This window comes from Colletotrichum scovillei (assembly GCF_011075155.1).
Source record: "Colletotrichum scovillei strain TJNH1 chromosome Unknown Contig00009, whole genome shotgun sequence".
Taxonomy (NCBI): Eukaryota; Fungi; Ascomycota; class Sordariomycetes; order Glomerellales; family Glomerellaceae; genus Colletotrichum; species Colletotrichum scovillei.
In genome coordinates, this window is record NW_023336267.1 from 4895401 (window position 1) to 4914834 (window position 19434).

Consider the following 19434-nt stretch of genomic DNA (forward strand, 5'->3'; position numbering starts at 1 on the left):
TACTATTGAGATTCTCTACTGTATTACTTCGTAGGCTAGCAGTCAGGAGGTTAGAAGTTTAGAGCTTGAAGCAATGCTTCTTCTCAAGATAATTTTAGTAGATTTCCATCCAACGATCTATCGACTTGTCCATCGCTCACAACATCCCTGCCCAACTCAGTCAATCTTTTCCCTCTACAATGGGTCTCGACAGTTAATCATGTCCCAACGAAGAGATCCAATCTAGCTCTGAGTGCAAAGCTTGTCCTTGCCATTCATCTGAACCCGCGAGCACTCAAAGCAAGTAGAATCCAAGCCACCGTAGAGACGGCATTGATTGTACATCCATTTGCCGTCAATTCTGCCGACCTTGCGTTCGACGAAAGAACCGCCGAAGCGAGGACCTGGCCCCGACGCGTGCCCGAGCCAAATACCAGGGGCATCTTGGCCTAAGATTGATCAGCCACATCTTTGAACGGAAACGGCAAAAAGTGAACGTACCCCACTTCAAAATCTCCTGGTTTTGATCATGTACACGTTGAGTTGCGTAGACATGGATGGGGAGGTCAGTACCGCCTTGACAAGCGCAGTAAGTGTGAAGATCGGCCGAAGCGAAGGCACTGAATAGAAACGTTAGTTCCTGAGAATAACCCAAGGCGACAAGCTTACACTAAAGCGCCAGAGATGGCGAGCACGTGAGTAAAGAATTGCATCTTCTGAATTCAAGTATTGCAATGCTAGGAAATGGTTGCGAGTTTCGAATGTAATGCTCTGAAGTGGCGAGATGACTAGTAGAAGGGTAAATCGGTTGGCCTTATATAAATTTGTACAAAAGGTTGCTACCGGTCCTTCGCTGCATCTGTATCTTACGTCAATCTCACAAATAATATTCTAGCTCGTACAACTGCGTCATGTCTTTGGGTTTCCGTCTTTAGGCCGCCTCTCCTAGACTATCTTACCTGCCACTGTTTGTCCCCAATTTTCCTCAAATTACTCTTATTGAAGGTTTAGAAAAGCAGTTCGATGATGCATCAGTCTTCCTTTGCCAAGATGAATAGTAAGTCTAAACGACGATCAGGAGAGACTTCTCTTATTTTCTTAGAGTTAAAACGCTGCTTCAACTTTACTTCTGTTAGCCCTATTCTAGTATCTGGTGTTTAGAGTTGGAACTCTTCAAGACAAATCAAAATTTGTACAACCATTGGCCACATAGGCCCCTCGCTCCATCCTCACCCTCTGCCCCTTCTGGGAAATTTCGCTGCGCTGCGCGATGGCTACGACTGGCTGTAACCTCACGTAGACCCACTCATTCTTTGAAGACCACACGAACTCGAGCCTGTTTCGGCACTAGGGATGGGGTGGTCACCCATGACAAGATCCGAGTCCGATCTACGCCAGGGAACACGTCTTACAAACCTTAAACCTCTAAGCCACATGCCCACCTTACAGGCAGGTCGAGGAAGCTCATGTGATTTGCCTTTTGCAAAAGTGGCTTCTTGACGGTGTTCGGAACTTACACCCAGTTTTTTGTGTATCCACCTTGATGAAACTCGCATTTGGAAGAGCTCGTGAAGCATAGGAGTTCAACGCATTGCGAGGCAATCAGCTGCGCCAACCGGTCTCTCGGCACTGGGAATATGATTTGAGATTGAAAGTAAAACCATCCTCTCAAGATACTTGGGAGGAAACCGACTACGCCGACTTATGCGTAAGAACGGAAGTTGTGCTACCCTTCTTGACAGTGATGAAAGCCTCGTATGGGGTTAAATTACAGAGCCAAGCATCGTGTCGATAGCCTTGCCGGGAATTTATTGTAAGACGATATCAAATTGTAACGAGTGAGATATCATTCATATCATAGGCGAAGTCTGGCTAATTGTGTTATGCTCTCTCGAATAATACCGTCGGGTACACCCCAAAGAAATCTCAACCTCCACAGCAGGCATAGAATGCCGACTAAGAGGGCAATGTTCTCCATTTTCTTGACCGTCCCATCTTTGTCTCGAGTATAGTGCACCCTAAAACATAACTTGGCATTGTGGATCTGAAGAGAGCAGCGAACAAGTGAAGGCAACTTAGCACCATACCTTGCCTATATACCAAATATGCTTACTTGCTATTGCTAACTTTTGTCTTGTGCCTTGGCTGTGTGTTGGGTCATATCTAGAAACATGCTGTGTTTGATCGTCCGTAAAGCTTTTTCTCAACGCAATTTAACAGACTGAATTTACGAGACGTTAAGTATACCCAGACGAGGGGAGGATCTGCCGAATGATTATTATATATGTATGGGTTGTATTTACTCACATCGTCTGCTGAGACCTTGCAGGGGTCTGAAGTGCTCGTCTGACAACAAGATGCGTCTTGTATTATGAGAACCCAAGTTCATGGAAAAAGGAGGCGGGGTCGGAGTCTAGGGCAACTGAAGTGGAAAGGACATTGCGCCTCGAAATGATCATGTCAATTCTATGAAGTTATGGGCCGTCGCTTACCTCTGACTCGCAGGTCATGGCATTGACTATCGCAAGACTTTTCAATCCTTGAAGCCACAACGTTGTTAAGAAGTCAATAGAAGGGTTGAACTGGTCTGTTTCAACACAATCACGGGTTGTTATTAGACATAGCATGCCTGTGAGTATTCTGTACCTACCTTAAACTCTCGAGAGACGCATCTATCTATGAGATCTGATCTAAGGTCTCAACCAACTGATGGACATCACAACAATAAATTTCATTAGAAACTGATCCGATGGATTCATCTGCTACATGGAGACTATCGGGTTCTGGCAATAGCCCATGAAGCTGCGCTGATCACCTCTAGGCAGTAGCTGTTGCCCAGGATACATAATCCCCTCGCTTGCGAGTTAAGGAACGAACTTCTTTCCGTTCTCAAGGCTCTTCGTTATTAACCCACTCATGCTGATCCATAAACTGAGCCATTGTCTTCTCCACCATCGGCGCCTCGTAAACCTCGTCTCCAATCGCACGCAGCTTAGCTGCCAGCTCATCGCTTGGCTCCCAGTCAAGGTACAACTTCACCAGCTGGCGTGTCACGCCTCTATTACATTTCGGGCATAGCAACCTCGGAGGATGCTTTGGCGCCGTGCGGCAGGGCGCAAAGTACGCAATGCACATCCAGCTGGGTTCATCCTCCTCGGCCTCGTACTCGAGCTGGAAGTTGAGCGCCGCGGATGTGAGCGTAGGCATCACCTTCAGCGCATTGGCGTAAGCATCGATGAAAGGCACGATGTAGGCGTCGTCAGGCTTGCAGCGGAAGACTTCTACCGGAGTCATACGCGCGTAGGCGGCTTCCTCTACGAAGCTGAACTCTTCATTGTGCAGATCTGAGTGGGCGTTGTTTGTGTTGGAGCTGTGGTTGTAGGGCCGGTGATCAGGGCTTCCGTCTGCCTTTTTGAAGTACCAATTTCCTGAAGGAGAAGTGGCGTGCATGTTAACGTCGAGAAATCTGAGGTTGGGCCATGATGTCTTGCTCAGGCCCTGCACAGGTCTGAGGAGGGAGTCGTCAAAGGAGCCGGTGACACTCAGATCTACGAGATTTTGTGAAAATGCGCAGATAGCAGAGCTCAACGGATCTGGGGCTCCGGACTCATGCAACGCTGGCGGCATTGCTCTCTCGTTTCGATATCGTCTCTGGAAGAACTCGAATTCGGCTTTCCTCAGCAACGGCAGTGACAGCTCTCGAATAGCCTGTGCCGCTTCGTTCCGGTTGTTGATTCGTATTTCGTTGAATCTCTTTTCATCGTCGTTCATGAATAGCTTGAAGCGTTCCAAATTTGGCATCTTTGAGGCAAGTAGGATAGGCACCTTAGGGTAGGTATTCCGATAGCCATACCTTTCCTCTGGTTGAATCATTGTGAGCTGTTTGATTCTTGCCAGACGTGGGAGTAGTTGGCATTCTCTCAGTTCAATGAAAGAATGCAAGAACCGGCCCTCGTAAATCCCGTCCTCCTCGGGATACATCTCACCCCAAGGAACATACTTGGTCGGCCATGGCGTATCAGAAGGCGATTCTGGGTGGTTTATAAATAACGCAAGGGGACAGCTGATTGTCTTGGCATCCTCATCTTCCCAACCGCGAAGAATCTGGAATAGTGTTCTTATGCCATTACTGTAGCACTTATCATTGACAAGCCGTTCTTCGGGCGATTCCGCTCTGTGAGATGCAGCGTCATCGTAAGGTGGAAGAGTGATGGTGACGATCAAGCTGGTTAGATGATATCGCCTAGCCGGAGTAAGAAGCTCGATGAACTTCGGAAATTCGTCGCTGGTAATCTTCAAAGATCTGAACGTGGCTTTCTCCACGGCGGCTTGTAGTCGACGCGAGACTGTGGCTATCGGAGCGATGGGCCAAATTGGTCTCATGCGCGTATCATAAGGCTTTAATGTTGCTTCGGGGCGCTGCTGCGGTAATAGATAAGAGACAATATCATCGACCAATTCCTGAGGAAGGGTCTCCATTTCGATTTGGTTGAGCACAATGATGCATTGATGGCGACGTCAATAAGAAGCTGCCATGACCTCAATGGCTCCGGAGGAACATAAACTCACCAAACCCCTCTCCGGCTTAGACCCGATATTCCCTAGGCAGCCACGACTTGGCGCGCGCTCCAACCATACAAGGAGCACCGGTAATAAGCACCCCAGCAACCGATAAAGGGCACACCATTTAACCTATTTAGGCGTATCACCGGGAATAAGGAAGCTTGCTTGCCATTACTGGTGTCGATATGTAGCCTACCAATTGCTTAAATAGGTTAAATGGAGTGCCCCTTACCGAAGGATGCCTCTTACCGGTGCTCCTCAAAAGACGACATCCAAGGTTCAGATTGGAGCTAGGCTTTACTGGGTTAGCTCATGCACCGTCTCCAGGCACATAACATCAGGTCAATGAGTTCTACTAATGTTGGGTTATCAAAGCTTTAATCTTTGGAAGTCATCTTTGACTCTTTGTAGCACCTGAGTTCTCTTCCACCAATTTAATAACCCTGACAGCCAAGGTCATGGTTTCTTCTCCAATTGTATCCACTACGATAATGGTATCGCCATCTTATCTGTTCATAGCATTCAAGGGAAATGAATTCCAAGCATGAGCGCCTCTAACGCATTTCCGCCGGAGGATTCGTTATTACTTCCCTATTGGAGAGCAGAAAATTTTGTATTGATTATCATTAGAAGTAACGGATCTGACTTGAACGTCGAGTCAGTCGAGTTACCCTGCCCTACGTGCCTACTAACACTCGGATCTGCGGGCCGTACCGTATCATCCATGGCCTTGACGTGACGCAAAGTGGCCCAGGCTCATGCTGCACCACACCAAGTTCGTGCTATCGCCAGTAATCATACATTTCGTTGCATGTGACGACGTTGATTTTCAGAAAACCATCATCACTGCAGCGAAGTAGTAATTCAACACTGCCTGGCGGACCCATCGGGTTGGTTGTTGAGATTGCACTTGAAAACACCATTCGCAAGCCTTTGTTAAAATTCCGAAAGGGTAGACTCTTATTTACACAACCACTATGTATTGTGAGCTCGGGGCTATTTGCGCCTAGTCGGAGTCGTCTCCGAGTTGCTCGTCCTCGCCGCCTGTGGACCCAGCAAAAGCTCCAGATGCCTTGCTGAAAGCAGCCTCACGCCTCTTCTCAAGCGCCTCAGCATCTCCCTTGATGCTACTGGGGGCCTTGGCAATCATGACCGCAGAGAGCTCCTTGCCCGCAGCCTCGGTCTTGGTGACGTTCTTCTTCACGAGACCACCGACCTTCAAGCTCTCGAAGCGAGCCTGGTTCGATACCATGGCATTAAGCTGAGTCTCGGTGAGGTCGACAATAGTGTTCATCTGGCCAAGAAGCTTCTTGGCTTCGTCTTCGGAGGGAGTGAAGGTCTGTCATTGATTCAGGTGTTAACCCCAGCTTGACAGAGACGAGAGGAAACGGAAACTCACCGAGTAGTCCTTGATACCCTTGTTGATCGTGCTGACAATCGAGTTTGACTTGGTGCCCAGCTTGATGGCATCCTTGTAGTTCATGTCATTGCCCTTGCCAAGAATCTTGATCGACTTGTTGACCTTGCGTTCGATGTCGCTCAAGCTCTTGGAAAGATCGGCGAAAGACATTTTGCTGATTGTGTATTGATTGTGGTTGAAGTTGATTCTGAGATGTGTTGGTAAGTTGAAATGCTGTTAAGGTGTGATGGAGATAATGATGTGATGTGAAGAGTTGTTGCAGGCGCAACTGAAGCCTTTTTATGATCCATAGAATCAAATCATCGTGATTCACATGCCGTTGTTTACCTCGGACCACACACATTTCTGTCCGTCCAAAAGAGTAGCTGACCCCTAGAGCATGAACCAAGCACATCTGGGGGAGCCCTGAGCTATGACGTGTTCAGAGAGCCTCAGCTTCAAGCGCCCGGCGATTTGGGAGCTGTGGCCCAGGGTCTGGCTTCGAAACATGAAACGATGCGGAGGCCGCCCAGCGATCCTCCGCCTCTGATGAGCCCCCGGATAGAACCCAGGGAAACTCTTTGATGGGTCCTTTTCTGGCGAGACGTCCCGAAAAAGAGGTTTAGGACAGAAACTGCCTTTCCTGAAGACAATTATGCGAACGTGAGAGGAAGTGTGATGTGCAGCGGGGGCAGGGAAGATGTTGAGCAAGGATTCATCGATCATTCGGCCGGCGGTCAACATGCATCGCCCACACGGCCGGCGATCGTAGCATTAGTCTTTGGCAACTATTATGAGAAAACATGCCGAATCCTACCCCACTGTTTGCCCAGCATCGACAATTCGTCGAATTGCCCCAGGTCGCACAGCCTTGTCGTTGTTAGCATGAATTGTTAGTAGGATGCTTCCTTGGTTGTGGCGGGGCCTGGGTGTTTCTCCCTGGAACCAGAAGCTCACTGCCTCGGCCCGCTGGAGACAATTCACGTGGTTTTTCACAACACAAATTTATTCTGCACGTATGCAAGTAAACAACACCACGTGCTCGCCGATTGCCTTCTTGAGAGTTCGCAATACGCAAGGCATAATGTCGTAGTAACATCTAATTCGAGAAGCGTATCAGCATGAGTTGCTGCTTGCCGACTACCTGCGCAATGTATCAAAGCTCCAATGGATCTTTGTTTTCTTAGTCAAGTATGGTCCGAGTCCGAGTCCGAAAGCTCCTACGTGGCGCACCCACCCATCTCCGAACCATCCTACACTTTGCGGTCAACTGCAACTTGCTTTCGTGCTAAATTGATCGACGTAACAATCAACCACTGTCTTACATGAAGCGATTACGAGGGGAGGCTCTCGAATAATCATTTACAAGGTTGATGGAACCCTGAGCGGAGAGATGATCGCGAAGCATTAAAAGATGACAATTAGATGACAGTTTCATACACATTTTTGCATTAGTTTCATAGCAGGTAGTTGGACAAGTAGATCGATAGATACTTTACATATTGAGAAATGGCAAAGAGCTAACTAGATCTTTGGTAGCGTTACTGTGTCATCTTCCTTGGGAAGAGGCTAGAGGAATGTAAAAGGCATCAAACTATCAACAGACGGAGGTCTGAGGCCCAGTAAGTCAGCTGATTAAGACTAACAAGTCACGTAAAGGTCTATCAAGCTGCATCCCTGTTAAGTCATAAAACTGGTAACTTGCTCAGTGAAGGCTCGGGACTTGGTTTAGACATATAAGCTTAAGTGATGTCTGGTCCAGTCCGACTAAGTCATCTTAGGCAGTTGAGACATGAGTCACTTCAACTACTTGCAGTCAGTATACAAGTCCCCTTGATCTAGGACGTCCTCCTATTGGGTACCTAGTTTGCGCGAGGACACAATCTTAACGGCCTGTGAGCTTACTTGTAGAAGTCAGCTTTGAGTCTGCGGCCCGCTGTTCTTCTTACATTGGATCAACACAGAAGTCGGGTTATGGTGCCGTCAGTCTTTCGGCCCTTGGGTTGTACTAAGAATCCGAAGCAGCCTTACTCTGCAGGACGATATGTGTTCATGAAATTCAAATTGTCAAACCTCGGATCTGAAGTCCCAGTTCAAAGGCTCGAGGAAAGGTTGGGGTTATTACAGATGATAGCGCCAGACCACAGTAAGCTTTAATGGAATGGAGTTGAGAGAACTAAACTCCGCTCTTGCAACTGATTGTGTTAACATATAGCAAGCAGGTCAGTATGTCTATCTATACTAAGATATGTACCGACTTTCTCATTTCTAAATCATCATTCCACCGAAGCTGATGTTCGTCCGCGCCGATTTCCGTTTTCGTACTCGCGATGCGAGAGCGCTTGGTGGGGCGATGACCGGGGCCGGGATCCTTCTGTCGGGTGCCGTGGATCGGAGCACGTGCAAGAGTATGGCGGGGTAGCGAATGCCGGTTTGACCCAGGCCGGCCGAGGCAATCGAACACTTCGTTGGCTGCATGCAAAAGATGGGCGGCCTTGCGAGCGCATTGAGCCAACGATGTGCGGCGTGTTTGGTGTTCCAAGGGGTTCATCAAATGACCTTCGATCCTCGAGTTCTTGCAGCAACTAACCACATATCTTGCTTAAGTGGTAGAATGGAACTCAGGGTAGTAACCAGTATTGTTACGTGACATGCTGCCCTAGCTTACGTGTGCGATTCGTGAACCATCGCTTACACAGCCCGTATGGAGCCCAATTATTAACTTGAGATGCAATAATCTGGATGCCATATTTCGTTGACCAAACTAATATGGCATTTGGAGATTTTTTCAAGTTATTCCATTTATTCTGATACTATTGCGATAAGTATGGCTCAACTGGATGCTATGGGGACCCTCGAGATGAGGCGAGGCAGTCAGTAATGGGAGTCTCGACTGGTCAATGGAGCAGCTCCAAATACATGAGTTAATGGGCCGAATGTAACTAACATTCGATTCTTCGAAATGTAATGCACTCGGGAAGAACCATGAGAGGATCGTTCATGTATCGCGTTGATACTGTCTACTTTGTTCAATATATCCCAGATGTGTCTAGTAGTAACCAAGGGCCCCGTATAGTATGACAATCAGGATCCATCCGCGAGGTCTGGAAGCCCCAATAATCCCCAAAAAGACCCCTTGTGGCATGTAGCCTGTCATAAGGGACATGTGTTTAAGTTGGGTAAATGTACTTTTAGCCTTGCACATGACTTTCTCCCGGCAATACCCAACGTTATGATACACTGAAGCAATATTTATGTCGCAAGAACTTTCCTGGACTGCCAAGAATCTTTTCAGCCCGACTTTGGCGGTGGCGACAAGATTCAGAGTTTCGCATTGCCATGGCCATGTTGAGGACGTGAACTTGGATAGTCGGTGCGGTGCTGTGCTCTGAGAACCGAATGTGGTGAAGATCGTTGAGCTTTCTCGGTACGACTTGTCATGAGACGGGAGAACCGTATAGCCCAGCACTGGGCTCTCATAGAATTCTGCTCTAGTAATCTTGGGATGATATGGGGTTCTGTTCCGGAGACTAAGTCTCTCGAAGGTTACACGTGGTCCTGAGAATGATGTTTCGTTGAGATTGCGTTAAGGGAAGTTGACGTGAATTCCTCGGTAGTTGGGAGAGTCGCCCCAGAACCCGCGGGGCCGGCGGCCGTTGAAGTCTTTCCAGTCCCTTCTATACTCCTTCATCTTTTCTTTCATTCTCTTCTCAGATACTCCGCGTTCCATAAGGGCGTACCACTCGAGTTTCTGGGCCATTTCGAGACTGGCGACGTCTCTCTCTTCTATGGCAGCCTCGGAAGGGGTGAGTTCTCTGGAGCATCCGCAACCCATTATGATGACTGGTTTGTATGGTGGATGGATGAGTGGAGAGAGTTTTTTGCGGTGGTTATGAATGTGAGGGAAGATGGAACCAATGACGAGTTGTGTTGTGAGAATGTGCTGAAAGGATTGCTGGTGAAGGACGGAACAGGAGCCGAGAATTGATATGAAGAATCGGCCAGGTTATGTGAGTGAGAGGAATGGATGATTTAGCTGGTGAGCATGAATGAATGCCAGCAGAGATGCTTTCGACTTGGACATCCTGAACGAGCAATCTCCGTAACCTGTATGGTAAGGATTCTGCCTCACGGTATCCATGAGAGTGCCCACTTTCCAAAAATGTTGTTAACTTTGTCTACCGTGGAAAAGAAAGGAGACAAAGTTGTCAGGCAGAAACTCGGAGTTCCGGTCATGGCAAAAATCCGCATCTTAGCTGCTTGCTTTGCGCAGTGTCAGTGAACTTTGCTCCAAGCATCTTTTGGCTTCATCGCCTGGATGCCTGTCTCAAAAGGGGGGAGATCTTATCAACAGTGAGGCTTATCTTGTCTTCTCTTGGCATCACTTTCCTGTACACAGCCTATGACACTTGCTACAATGCTTCAAAGTCTGATGGACAAAGAGTATTGGTTGCAATCGTTTTGACTATGTCACAAGAATTTGATGGAACTGAGAAAAGGTTTCATACAGGAGCTCTCACATTCATCACGAAGAGCCCTCCGGCATCCTACCTTGATAAGCCCATCCATCCAAGTGGACAGCCAGAGCTGCGCCTCTAATGATATCGGGCTAAGGGAGACAACTTTGGCGACAGACAAACCCTGATGGATACAACACCTTTGTTTAGGCGCAATTCTGAAGGCTTCGACCGCAATTCGATAGAATAGCTTGGAGAAGAGGCCAGTAGCGCCGGAAATACCAAACACCAACGGCCAGGCTGAAGCTTATCCCACGTGCAGGTCTTACAATGACTATTCGAAAGGCACCTCGCACTCAGAACATAACTCATAGTAGAAGCCTTCATATGCAATAAATAGTAGACTCCGAGCGTGTATCAAGGGGCAGAGCTATAGCGTGTTGAGTACTTCTATCACACTGACAGCGGAATGGGAACACTATCAAGGTGTACGTCTTGCATGACTTTAGGCAAGAGACGAATACAGTGTTAATTCGAACCTATACCCAATATAAACTCAAGTTAAAGAATTCTGAAAAGAGAAAAGTTAACAAAATTGTTGAGATTTTCGTGTTATCGCCCTTCTGTTGTCGATTTTGATCATCCCAACAATGACTCGAAGGACAGTAAACGTAAGTATCTTGCGAATGCAACACAACACCGAAAATGAATTCTGTTAGTTTTTGCTATTCTTCCCATGGCTTGAGGTATATCGAGTTCTAGACCATACTAGTCTGAGAGCCTCATGAGAGATCGCGCGAAACCATCTCGACAGACTATGTTCAGTAATGAATTCGTAGGCTCTCATTCATTTGACTATCGCATGGATCTAAGGTTCATCAGGTAGGGTCATTCGGCAGTGCCACTGCTAGGTTCTCATTCGACGAAGTCGATCTGTATGAGTTTCTACCCAGAAAACAAAACTAGATCTACCAGTACTTACACTCGATGATAGAACCATATGTTGGAATATATGTCAAGCATACTAAAGGTTCATACATGTAATGAGCGGAAGATATCACCATCTGATAATACCACGCCTTAGTGTCAAGCGGTTGGCCATGACAATGTGGCCGCTCATGGATAGAAGCATCCGTTTGCACATCGAGGAACGTCAGATTGAACAATTACCTAACGACGACCAGATGATCTATTGCTTCACGGTAGCTAAATGGAAAACTTAGCTGCAGGATTTGGCAGAGGCGAACAAACATGGCCACGTGAATGACTAAAAGAAGCAAAAGGCTTAGCTAGAATGTTGCCATTCAGCTTCATGATCGGCATGCGCAACGTTACGTGGATGATGGTTGAATGTGGTTGGGCTGTTAGTGCAGGCAGATAGGTACACACTAGTCTTGAATCCTTCACCAAATCACTATCGAGGCTCGTATACCTACCCTTTCGGACGAGACTGAGCTGAACGGGTAGAAACCGGCCCGACCAAGTGTGTCTCGATCATGCAACCACCAGCAGGAGGTCGGCTGCGTTACCAACGGCTTGCCTCGGCCGAGTGGATTGTGGCGGCTCCTAAAGGGACCTAAGATGTCATAGATCAGCTCTCAGATGATAAGGACTAAGCTGCCATTCGCCTGAGCAGGCTCACCCGAACTAACGCCACTGCCGTCCCTTATCCCAACTTCCAACAACATACTTGTACGCCCCGCAACTTGCCATTGGGTGTTAACCGTGCCTATAGATACGACATGTCACCGAGAGGCAAGGCGTCGCCTGCAAAGTGAATGCGTCGGCTCCATCAAGAGACCCAGAGGGAGAGACCCAGCGTACCAGCCTGGCGGAAAGCTGCGTGGGGTTGATGAGTGACCACCAGTGTACCAGGCTGGGATTTCCTATCTCTGGGTTTGCCTGCTACCGCGTGCCAGATGGCCAATGGGAAGGACCGAATTTCTCGCAATCATCAGGAAATGCCACACTTATTTGGTTCTTGAGCTGACCTTCTGCAGGGCGGTCCACAAGGCTAGGTAGGCCGCATGCTTTTCTGGGATGTCACTCACCTACCCGAGATACCGAGGAGACGCTGCAGCCGTCCGGATCAGAATGCGTGCTGGCTGCCCACCCCGCAGAAGATATTCTGGAATAAGGGTTCGGCGGCCGGGTATCACGGATGGAGCTCTCGCAACCTTTTTCGCCATCTCGCATGCCCATGTCCCGGAAACCACGCGAGGTGGTGGCCAAATGCATCCATTCAATGTCTAGGTTGCCCACATCAACAAGCCCATGTCTGTTTGCCGCATTGAAAATCATTACCAGTTGTGATATGAAATTGCTGTGTGAGGAAGAAGGCATCTCCAGGCGGCATTGATGAATGCTTGAATAAGCACAAATTATTCCAATTTAATTGTTTGGTCGTCGCCCAGGGTGGTGGTGGGCAGTCGTGACACCGTGCCACCGCGCGCCACGCCGTCTTTTCCAGTCAGCGGAGACCTGGGGAAATGACAGGAACTTTACGTACGAGAATCCGTAATTTCAGTCGTTCTCGATAACCTTAAACTGCTACCGAGGCGCTGGAGAATCTGTCACAAATAGACTGGAGAACAAGGGCAGCAACAATCGATGTTGCGGCGGTTTGTCAGGCGTAACATATCGCTTGCCTTCCTGTTTGTTCCTTCGCGCGATGTTTGCTCACCAAGTTTGTCCAAATGCTGTCCGCTGTGCTACAGTGAGAAAGACGGTGAGACAGCTGAGTGAGAAAGGATGCCGAGGTTGCTGCCGAGTCAGTTGCGCCGATTCGCTGTTCCTGGATAGATGTGCTGAATGAATGACATCTCCCATCTTCATCGCCAACGCAGGAATACCGATACAATCAAATCTGACCACAACCGCATTTCCAAGGTCCTTTTGCGCGGGACTATCGCGTGGGGCGGAGGTCACCCATCAGGAAAGTCTCCAAGCGCAGTCGGACGAACCAACCGTCTCCAGCAGCTCGGATCTTAAGCGGCAGGCATCCTCCAACCGTGTCAACCCAGAAGGGCGCGCCTACGGAGCACAGAGGGACGTTTGTCACGCTTTCAGAGGGGCCATTTGCGGAGGGAACGAAGGGGTGGGAGGGGTCTCAGGAACTTTTTGTTCATCCACTTGTGTCCAGAATGCTCAACTTGTCAGTGCTTGTGTCATTAACCTGACAGCCTCGAAGCCAACTCGACGCAATGATTGGCCTTGCTGCCGACAAACCATGACATGGGTGGCATCATTTGCCGTCTCTTCCGACGTCCTTCCCGAAGAGTGCAGATTGTCGCTCTGTTCCCGCGTCTCTGAGTGGTCAGCAGAGTCGGAACTCGCTTCTCCAGCTCTTCTGCTCTCGCGTGCCTTTGCAGGGATTCAACTCGGGTGATTAACTGAGAAAGTCTTGGCCTCGAAGGCTTGAAGGGGGACAACCGCGCTAGACAGGCATCATCCTCGGACCCCAAGGTCCCTTTGCTATCGGCGGATCCACTGAAAGCAGGGCCCTTTTGCATTGAACGACTTTTTGTCGGAGGAGTGGCGACGCGGGTTGGCTAGCTCGCAGCCACCAACGCGTTGGTCTTGTTGCCCTTTTCCTCCTTTTGGCTCTAGCGGTCGAGCCTAGGGTACGACTTGCGGCTTCTGGCGATGCTTCCCACGCTTCCCCGACCTTGGCCACCCGTCTTGGACATTGCTTGAGTTGCTTGAGACGTGCTTGGCTGCCATTCTCTCTGCCACACCCGGCGGCACCATGCCCTCCCGCGGTGACTACCTGCTCTTCTCGTGCTTGGCGCCCAGCCCCCTTGGCGATCGATCCGGGAGGCGGCTCTTTGAATGGCCTGTTGAGGGCCGAACGACTCACCTCGGTGCTCTCAGTCAGCTCTCTGGCTTCTGTCAGTCTGACAACTCCGATGTTGTGCGCCCCATGTCGTCAAGTCAATGTGCAACTTTGGCGGCTGGAAGATGGAAGGCGGCGGCGACCGGCGGCACGACGGCGGAGGAGGGTAGCGGGATGGATCAATTGCCAACGCCCCAACGCCATTCCCGCTCAAACGGCGCTCAGTGGCCCTGGCCTAACCATCGAATGACAAGAGGCCTCTTGGTCATTTCTGGGAGGCGGACAGGCTCCGCGACCGCACCGTCGAACAGTACATGAGTACCTAATTTGTTCCAGTCACCGAGAGAGGCCTATCAGGGGGTGGAGAAGAGACGGGCGGAATGTGTCCACCCCCAGAGCACCCCTCCACTCCCACAATCCAGCCCGTTCCTCCTCGAACTGCTAGTTCGTTGCCTGCAGTTCTTCGGGTGGTCCTCATCTGCGAGGATATCGAAGTATCGAACGCGGGTTGGTGGGTTGGTCGGTTGACTCTCTGTGCCGTGGTATCCTATCAAACGGCACGATCACACCTCTTACGAGCAACCAGAACCATCCCTTCCACCCTTCTAGACGGTGGCGAGGAAGGATAGACCCAACAAGAGTCCTCTCGAGACGAACGATTGGTGCATATCAGGGGCGATTTCGTTTATCGGTCACGTCAGTGCGTCTGTCAAGGACAAGCTACCGCCCGTTCCACGGCTCAAGGTGTGTGTTCTCCATAGGAGACACACACCCTCCATCTCGTCCAAACAAGCTTCCGCTTGCATCCAGCGCAATATCTACATAGTAGCCTTTTCGTATCGCCCGATGCTCCGCCAGGGGTTGGCCCGCTTCGCCAACGACTGACTCCATTAGGCAGGTCAATATCTCGGCCCACTGGTCGCCGATATGGCAACCGATCATGGAGTCCATCGACGAGGCCCTGGATGTGCGACGCATCTAAATACTACCCGACGCGCTCTCCCTCGTCGTGCTCGATTTTGGTTTCTTCAGCCCACAAGCTCTACGACCAGAGACTCCCCCCTTTGAGTTCCATTCTTTTGAGAACTCAGGGTGCAACCCGAACGCAACACCAACCCGGTAACCAGTACCTGAAAGATTGCCAACCATGGCCTTCAGCAAGTGGAGGGGCAAGGTCGGAGAGCGGCCCATCGTGGTCGACGCCGTCTCGACCGGCGTTGATGCCAACGGTCTCGAGACCGTCAACCCGGAAGCCGAACTCAAGAAGTTCAAGAAGATTCACAAGTGGGATCCCTTTTTGGACATTGACAAGCTCGATGCCGCCGACGCCGCCGTCCAGTCTGGCGACTACGAGAAGGAGGCGGCCGTTGAGGCTGCTCTCCACGAGGACTCTCCCTACCCCGAGGTCCGCGCTTCGGTGAGTTTCTTCAACGTCTCGAGTCGAGTAACGGGCGTCATGACTAACAAGCTCAGGTTCAACCTTTTGACGATACCGAGCTGCCCATCAACACCATCCGTGCCTGGTCGATTGGTGCCATCATGTGCACCATCATCGCCGCCTGCAACATTCTCCTCGGTCTCCGTCGCTCACCCATCATCATTACCTCTACCGTAGTGCAATTGATCTCCTACCCCCTCGGCTGCTTCTGCGCCAAGGTCGTCCCGGAGATCAAGTTCAACCTCTTCGGTCACGAGCTCAACACCAACCCCGGTCCCTTCAACGTTAAGGAGCACACCATCATCACCATGATGACTGCTGCCGGTGCCACCGCCAGTTACGCCATTGATATTCTCCTCGCCCAGGAGATCTTCTACAAGCAGTACTTTGGCTGGGGCTTCCAGATTCTGCTCATTATCTCGACCCAGGCCATGGGTCTTGGTATTGCTGGTATTCTGCGTCGCTACCTCGTCTGGCCCGCCGCCATGGTGTGGCCCGCGACCCTCATCACCACCACCGTCATGCACTCACTTCACGACCACTCGTCTTCAGATCCCGCCCTCACCAACGGCTGGAGGATCGGTCGCTACAAGTTCTTCCTCATTGTGGCTGCCGCTACCTTTGTCTATGAGTGGATTCCCGAGGTGTTTGCCCAGTTCCTGCAGATCTTCACCTTCGTCTGCTGGATCGCCCCCAACAACGTCGTCGTCAACCAGGTCTTTGGCGGTCAGACTGGTCTCGGTCTTATCCCCATCTCCTTTGACTGGAGTACCATTTCCGGTTTCTTGCTCTCTCCCCTGCAGACCCCGGCTTTCGCCATCGCCAACGTCGGTGCCGGTATCATCATCATGATGCTTGGCTGCATCGGTCTTGCTTGGGGCGGCCCCGATTTCTACCGCTACCTCCCCATCAGCGCCAACTCCAACTTTGATCACTTCGCTCAGCCCTACAATACGAGCCGTATCTTGACTCCCGACTTCACCTTCAACGAGACTGCTTACAAGGAGTACTCTCCTCTTATCCTGGGTCCTGCCTTCTCCCTGTCTTACGGCATGGGTTTCGCTGGTCTCATCAGCACCCTCGTTCACGTCGGTCTCTTCTACGGCCGCGACATCATCGACCGCACCAAGTCTGCTTCCAACGAAGAGGCTGATATTCACCTCAAGCTCATGCGCCGCTACAAGGAGGCTCCCGAGTGGTGGTTCGCGACCATGTTCGCTGTCAGCTTTGCCTTTGGTATGATCGCTTCCCAGGTCTGGAACACTCACTTGACCTGGTGGGCCTACATCATTTGCATCATTATCGGTGCCTTCTTTATCCTTCCCGTCGGTATCATTCAGGCTGTCACCAATCAGCAGACCGGTCTCAACGTCATCACTGAGATGATTGTCGGTTACATGACGCCCGGCCGCCCCGTCGCCATGATGCTGTTCAAGTCTTGGGGTTACATGCTCTGCTACAACGGTCTCCAGTACGTGTCTGACATGAAGGTTGGCCACTACATGAAGATTCCTCCCCGCACCATGTTCGCCGCCCAGACCTTCGCCGTCGTATGGCTGTCTCTTGTGCAGATCGCTTCTTACAACTTCCTCCGTGGTAACATTGATGGCGTCTGCACTTCCCATCAGGCCCAGGGTCTCACCTGCCCCAACGCTCGCACTTTCTACAACGCCAGTGTCATTTGGGGTGTCATTGGTCCCCGCCGCATGTTCGGTGCCGGTCAACTTTACTCCTGGGTCAACTACTTCTGGCTCATCGGTGCCATCTGCCCCGTCATCCAGTTTTTCCTTGCCCGCCGCTACCCCCGCAGCATGCTCCGATACGTCTTCTTCCCCGCTATTTTCGGTGCTGCTGGCATGATTCCTCCTGCCACCACATGGTGGTTGGGACAGTGGGTTATTGTTGGTCTCATCTTCAACTGGTGGGTTCGCAACCGCTTCTTCGGCTGGTGGAGTAAGTCTTTCCCCATTTGTGACTAGTGCCCCACTTGGACTAGTCGTCGTGCTATCACGTGTGCTAACCCAACTCTCAGCTCGTTACAACTACGTCCTGTCCGGAGCTCTCGATATCGGCACCGCCCTTTGCATCGTCATCTCTGGACTTGCTCTTGGTCTTTCTAACACTGAATTCCCTGATTGGTGGGGAAATTCCGTATTTGTATTTTCCGGTTGCCTTTCCCTTACTGGTTGTTCATATGCTAATCGTATTTATAGAACAACAACCTCGACGCTGAGGGTTCTGCTGTCACGAAGATTTTGCCCGACGACGGCTCAACCATTGGACCTACCCACTGGTAATTCGTCTAAGAGAGCAGCGAGCATCAGGAATATGCTGCGAATGTCAATGAGCAGCTCACATTGTAATGGTTTTAGCAACAGATGTTTATCAATATCTAATCGAACATACTTGGAACACTGTCAGTGGTAACATACAAAATGACATGTCAATCAGTACAGCGACACTGTCTAGCAGTGACTGTCTAGATCAAAATGGAATACACTCATGGCGGCAATGGTTGAATGCAAGGTGGATGGTCCAAGGTGGGCGTCTGAAACCAAAGTCTACAGCAAGCCTATGGGTTTCGGTTGCGTCTATGATAGCGCGCCGGGGACACAAGAACGCGTCGCTGACGTTGCGATACACGTCTTTCGCAGATATTGTGTGAGCTGGCATTACTGACGTTGCTTATATTCACCCATTGCGCATATTTCGTTTGCAATGTATACTGGCTGCTGAGTGGAGGACAAAGGTTTTCAGCGATAGGAAGATACCAAGTGAGCCACCAAGATACGCACTATCGCAAGAATGATCAGCTCCGGTGTCTTTTTCTCAGTGCAACCGACCGTCCTCCGTGCGGCCTTCCGAATGGCTTTCAGATCGGCGATGTTGAGAAAGTTGACTAGCGGGATTGAAGACTAATGCTTATCAAAATAAGAGTACATGTAAAAGAGGGATTCTCTCAAACATTATTGGTATATTATTAGCCGCAAATCATTTTTTTTCTTTGGATGACTCTTAAAGACAACACTTATCATGTGAGGCAGCTCTATCAAACCCTGTTCGCCGTGCAACTCTGCATTTTTGGTCAGCTCTAAGTGGTTCGGGTAGCCATTGCCTCATGTCCTCGAACTCCATATCGAATATATGCATGTAGCAGTGGTGTGGTGACGCCCTGTAGATTCGCATCGCTAGGCTTTGCTGCCACTGTAAGTAGGTATGCTGTACCTGTAGAGTGGTTGTGTGTTCTGTTGCGTGCGTCAGTCTTCTCGTCTTAGAAACAAAAGTCAGCCTCGGCAGCCAGGAGTAGGTGCTCTTAGGTATTGCTGGTCCTGGTGGTGTCTAAGCATAGTGGGACAACTGGACTAAAGTATGTCAACTCCTCTGAGGTTTTCCTCAATCCTGGTAGTCCACCATATACAATCATTTAAGCAGAATTCTTCTTTTTGAGTGGCCTGCTACAAGCTATTAATATGCCTTGTGCATAATGTCTGAAGTAAGCCTTTTGAGGCCCACGGGCTTGTGAGGTCGGCATGGATCATGAGTCACCCTGTATCATGAGTCACCCTGTACGGATTGAACACGGATCAGCTGTATAAACATCCAGTCCCTTAGGGCGGCCAGGGAGTATTCCATACTGGTATTACTGGGCCCTGCACGAGGTAGTATCTAAAGCTCTCATGAGCAATTACTTGCAACAATAAAAGGACGTGTGGCTCAGTGGTAGAGCGTCTCCGTTATATGCTTAGAGGAGTTGAACCATGTT

At 50.0% G+C, this 19434-nt stretch overlaps 3 protein-coding genes across 3 annotated transcripts; 1 reads left to right on the plus strand and 2 right to left on the minus strand.

Annotated features, from left to right (window-relative positions):
• Window positions 1–2828: 2828 nt before the first annotated feature.
• HER10_EVM0002384 (uncharacterized protein) lies at window positions 2829–4483 on the minus strand. Its single transcript, XM_035472099.1, has one exon. The coding sequence runs from the start codon at window positions 4456–4458 to the stop codon at window positions 2869–2871; it is 1590 nt and encodes a 529-aa protein (XP_035328983.1). The 5' UTR covers window positions 4459–4483; the 3' UTR covers window positions 2829–2868.
• Window positions 4484–5548: 1065 nt separating this feature from the next.
• Window positions 5549–6112, minus strand: HER10_EVM0004003 (uncharacterized protein; the record flags this gene model as incomplete). Its single annotated transcript, XM_035473663.1, has 2 exons — window positions 5549–5881; window positions 5942–6112. 2 exons carry the CDS (start codon window positions 6110–6112, stop codon window positions 5549–5551), a joined length of 504 nt encoding a protein of 167 aa, XP_035329162.1.
• Window positions 6113–14859: 8747 nt separating this feature from the next.
• HER10_EVM0005476 (OPT family small oligopeptide transporter) lies at window positions 14860–18680 on the plus strand. The gene is made up of 4 exons (XM_035475091.1): window positions 14860–15650; window positions 15707–17624; window positions 17704–17828; window positions 17885–18680. The coding sequence occupies exons 1-4, from the start codon at window positions 15381–15383 to the stop codon at window positions 17966–17968; spliced, it is 2397 nt and encodes a 798-aa protein (XP_035329356.1). The 5' UTR covers window positions 14860–15380; the 3' UTR covers window positions 17969–18680.
• The last annotated feature ends 754 nt before the right edge of the window (window positions 18681–19434 follow it).